Here is a 3,360-nt window from a genome sequence, read left to right as displayed (position 1 = left end):
CCTGGAAGGTGGACGGCAGCAGCAGCAGCAGCAGCTGGGAGGAGAACAAGAGCAGAGGAGTGCTGCAGAAGGACGGCCTCTACAGCTGGAGCAGCACCCTGAGGCTCCCTGCAGACCAGTGGAGGAAGGTGGGCTCTGTGACCTGTGAGGCCAACCACGGCTCCCAGTGTCCAGTAACAGAGACACTAAAGAGAGACCAGTGTTCCCAGTCCTGAGCTGATTCATAAGTTTTCAAATCTTAATTTCATTTTAAAAACTGTTTGTTGGATCTGTCTGTTCATCTTCAGAATCTATTTTACTGGCTTAAAATCTCAAACTCTTTAAAAACAATAAAATATCTATAATTACTTGAAGCTTTTGTTTGATTTATTTCAGATATGATAAAGTATAAATGTATATGTTTACTCCATATTGTTATGATGAAAAGATTCCCAATGAATAAAGAGGTACAGAAACATCTGGTCAGGCTGATGTATCACATTTTTATGAAGATTGGTTCTTTTTAACAGGAAGGTTTCTGACCATGCAGAATCACAAAAGTAGGATTCAGATAGGAAATGGTCTGTACTTATACAGAGCTTCAGCATCTCTGTTTCTTCCTCAGAGGCGCAATTTCTTTTGAGAAACAAAAAAAGGGAAATTATAACTTTTTTCCATTTAAATTTATACAAATGACAAAAGAATTTCCAGTCTCTTATTACCTGAAAAAAGATGCAGGATCATCTGGTCAGACTGGTATATCAGGTTTCTAAGACTGGTCCATTTCATTGCCCTGGTCTAGGAAGCCTTCGGTTCCATATTCAGAACCACATGAGAAGGAGACTTATGGGAAATGTTATGTACATATAAAGACCATTAATTTATAGATTGGTTAGGGTGTGCTGGTGGAGCAGTGGTTAATGCGCATGAGCCACGTATAGAGAACTGAATGCTAGATGCGGCTGACCCAGGTTCGAATCTGGCCTGTGGTCCTTTAATGCATGTCTCTCATAACTCCTTTCCTGTCAGCCTACTGTCAGAAAACAAGCCACTAGTGCTGTAAAAACTCAAAAATATATATATAAAATGTTTAGGGTATATTTAAACAGTGGTATTTGTTTATTCATTGTTTCTCAAAAATAAACAAACTTACTTTTAATGAAATCATGAATAATTCATTGAAAACATCCAGTCCATTTATGTTATTGATTTACCTTTATCCAGTTTTAGTGTGTTTCTACTATCAGTTTTTTTCCAGTGAATTATTTTCCCGGATATATCATTTGTTACTCTTTGGTTTACCTGAAAAACTATTTCAGATTTGAATACATTAAACAATAAAACAGCATCAAACTATTTTAGTACGATTTCTACTGAATAGCCTTGAGGAAATATTGGCTCCACATTTATGCTGATGAAGATTCTCAGTCATCCAGGCCATAGTCATTCTGTAAAAGTTTAAAAAACAATCCACTGGACTTGGTTTCCAAGATTTGAAGACGTTTCGCTTCCCCTCCAGGAAGCTTTCTCAATTCAAATGTCTGGATCCGCAGTGAGTTTGAGTCTTTGTATAGACCAGGCCTTGTGTTGCTTGGAAACATGCAAACTGAAACCAACGAGCAGGTCGTTTGGTTCCATTGTTAGCCTGTAATATCTGAAAGCTGTCTATGATTCTGAAGGTTGGTCGTTAAAGGAGGGATCGTTCACTGGAGAGAGGAGGCACTTTGTTCCTCTGTGATGGGGTGGGGGGTGTGGCTAGTGCATCCTAAAGATAAAACCCCCAGACGAATATGAGCGGAGTGGTATATGCTGTTCAGTGCAGCGAGGAATGCTCTGATCTTTATATTGGAGAAACCAAACAACCTCTCCACAGACGCATGGACCAACACAGAAGAGCGGCCTCCTCTGGACAAGACTCCGCAGTACAGCTGCACCTTGTGGACAAAGGACATTCTTTTGAGGACCAGAATGTTCACATACTGGATAAAGAAAATAGGTGGTTTGAGAGGGGCGTAAAGGAAGCAATTTATGTTAAGAAAGAAATAACAACTTTAAACAGAGGTGATGGACTCAGATTCCAACTTCCAAAAACTTACAATTCAGTTATAGAGATGATCCCTTCCAGATATCACCACACCCCTCACCACATCACAGAGGAACAAAGTACCTCCTCTCTTCAGCCAGGTGAACAATACCTCCTTTAACGACCGACCCTTAACAATCATAGATAGGTTTCAGGTATTACAGGCTAACGATGGAACCAAACAACCTGCTCGTCGTTTCCATTTGCTTGTTTCCAAGCAATACAAGGTCTTTATAAAGCCTCAAACTCACTGCGGATCCAGACATTTGAATTGAGAAAGCTTCCTGGAGGGGAAGCGAAACGTCTTCAAACCTTGAAAACCAAGTCCAGTGGATTGTTTTTTAAACTTTTACGGAGCTCCACATTTATATTTAATTTGAACAATAAATGAACATCTTGTCTCATATTATCAGAAGGTCCTGAAGCAGATCTTTGTTTTCTATTTTCTGACTAGAGTTTTACAATGTATTTAAGCTAAAACAGTTAGGTATGAGTAGGCTGCTTTTGGAATATTAGAGTTTAAATTTCAAATTTGAACCTTTTTTAATGAAGCCACAGATCAGGAATTTGTTATCTATAGTCAGATTAATTACTTACTTTTATATTGTTAACCCTAAACCTAGAATAACTTCAGCATCTACAGCTGTTAACAAGGAATGATAGTTTGTCTGTTGACTCAGATCAGTTCCTCTTCTGATGGGAGGTTTTTGTACGACCTTGTATCACTGTGTGAGTGGGAAGCTGTTATGCTGCTGACAATAGTAAACTCCTCCATCCTCAGCCTGAACTCCACTGATTATCAGTGTGAAGTCAGTCTGTTGTGCTGTTGCTCGAAACCTTTCTGGGACTCCAGACTGACGATATGTGGTATCATAAAACAGGAGTTTTGGAGCTCCTCCAGGTTTCTGCAGGTACCAGTTGATGTCATCACCTATACTTCTGTCAGATTTACATCTGATGGAGACGGTCTGTCCCTGAACAGCAGACTGAGCTCTAGGAGTCTGAGTCAGGACGATGTCTCCTGAAGAACCTTTGAACAGGAAACACACCTTTCAATAAAATGCATTTAACATAAATAGTAAATATTAAAACATTTAATCTGTAAGTTTTAATGTACATAATACCAGAACACTAAAGCAATAGCTTTTAAGCAGAGTGTTACCCTGAACCAGGAGCTCCAGGATGGTCAGCAGTAGAGTCAGAAACATCATCATTGTGCTGCTGGTGGTTCAGTGGCTCTGAAAGGCCTGGACAGCCTCTGATCAACACTGACCTCTTAACAGCTGGGAGCAGAGAGG

The 3,360-nt window shown here is 39.8% G+C and overlaps 2 gene segments (V, D, J or C); one reads left to right on the top strand and one right to left on the bottom strand.

The window, feature by feature from the left end:
* Window positions 1-215, top strand: part of LOC107081024 — a gene marked incomplete at its 5' end in the record, with an annotated part of 1,485 nt that extends 1,270 nt beyond the window's left edge. The window contains 1 exon segment of the C gene segment in view: window positions 9-215. Coding sequence covers window positions 9-215 — 207 coding nt within the window.
* Window positions 216-2,784: 2,569 nt separating this feature from the next.
* On the bottom strand, window positions 2,785-3,276 carry LOC107081023. The segment is given in 2 exon segments: window positions 2,785-3,092; window positions 3,225-3,276. Coding segments are annotated over 2 exon segments (360 nt in total).
* Between the last annotated feature and the right edge of the window lie 84 nt (window positions 3,277-3,360).

Source organism: Cyprinodon variegatus, unplaced genomic scaffold (genome assembly GCF_000732505.1).
Source record: "Cyprinodon variegatus isolate N-32 unplaced genomic scaffold, C_variegatus-1.0 Scaffold2696, whole genome shotgun sequence".
NCBI lineage: Eukaryota > Metazoa > Chordata > Actinopteri > Cyprinodontiformes > Cyprinodontidae > Cyprinodon > Cyprinodon variegatus.
This window is presented reverse-complemented; position numbering and strand designations above follow the sequence as displayed.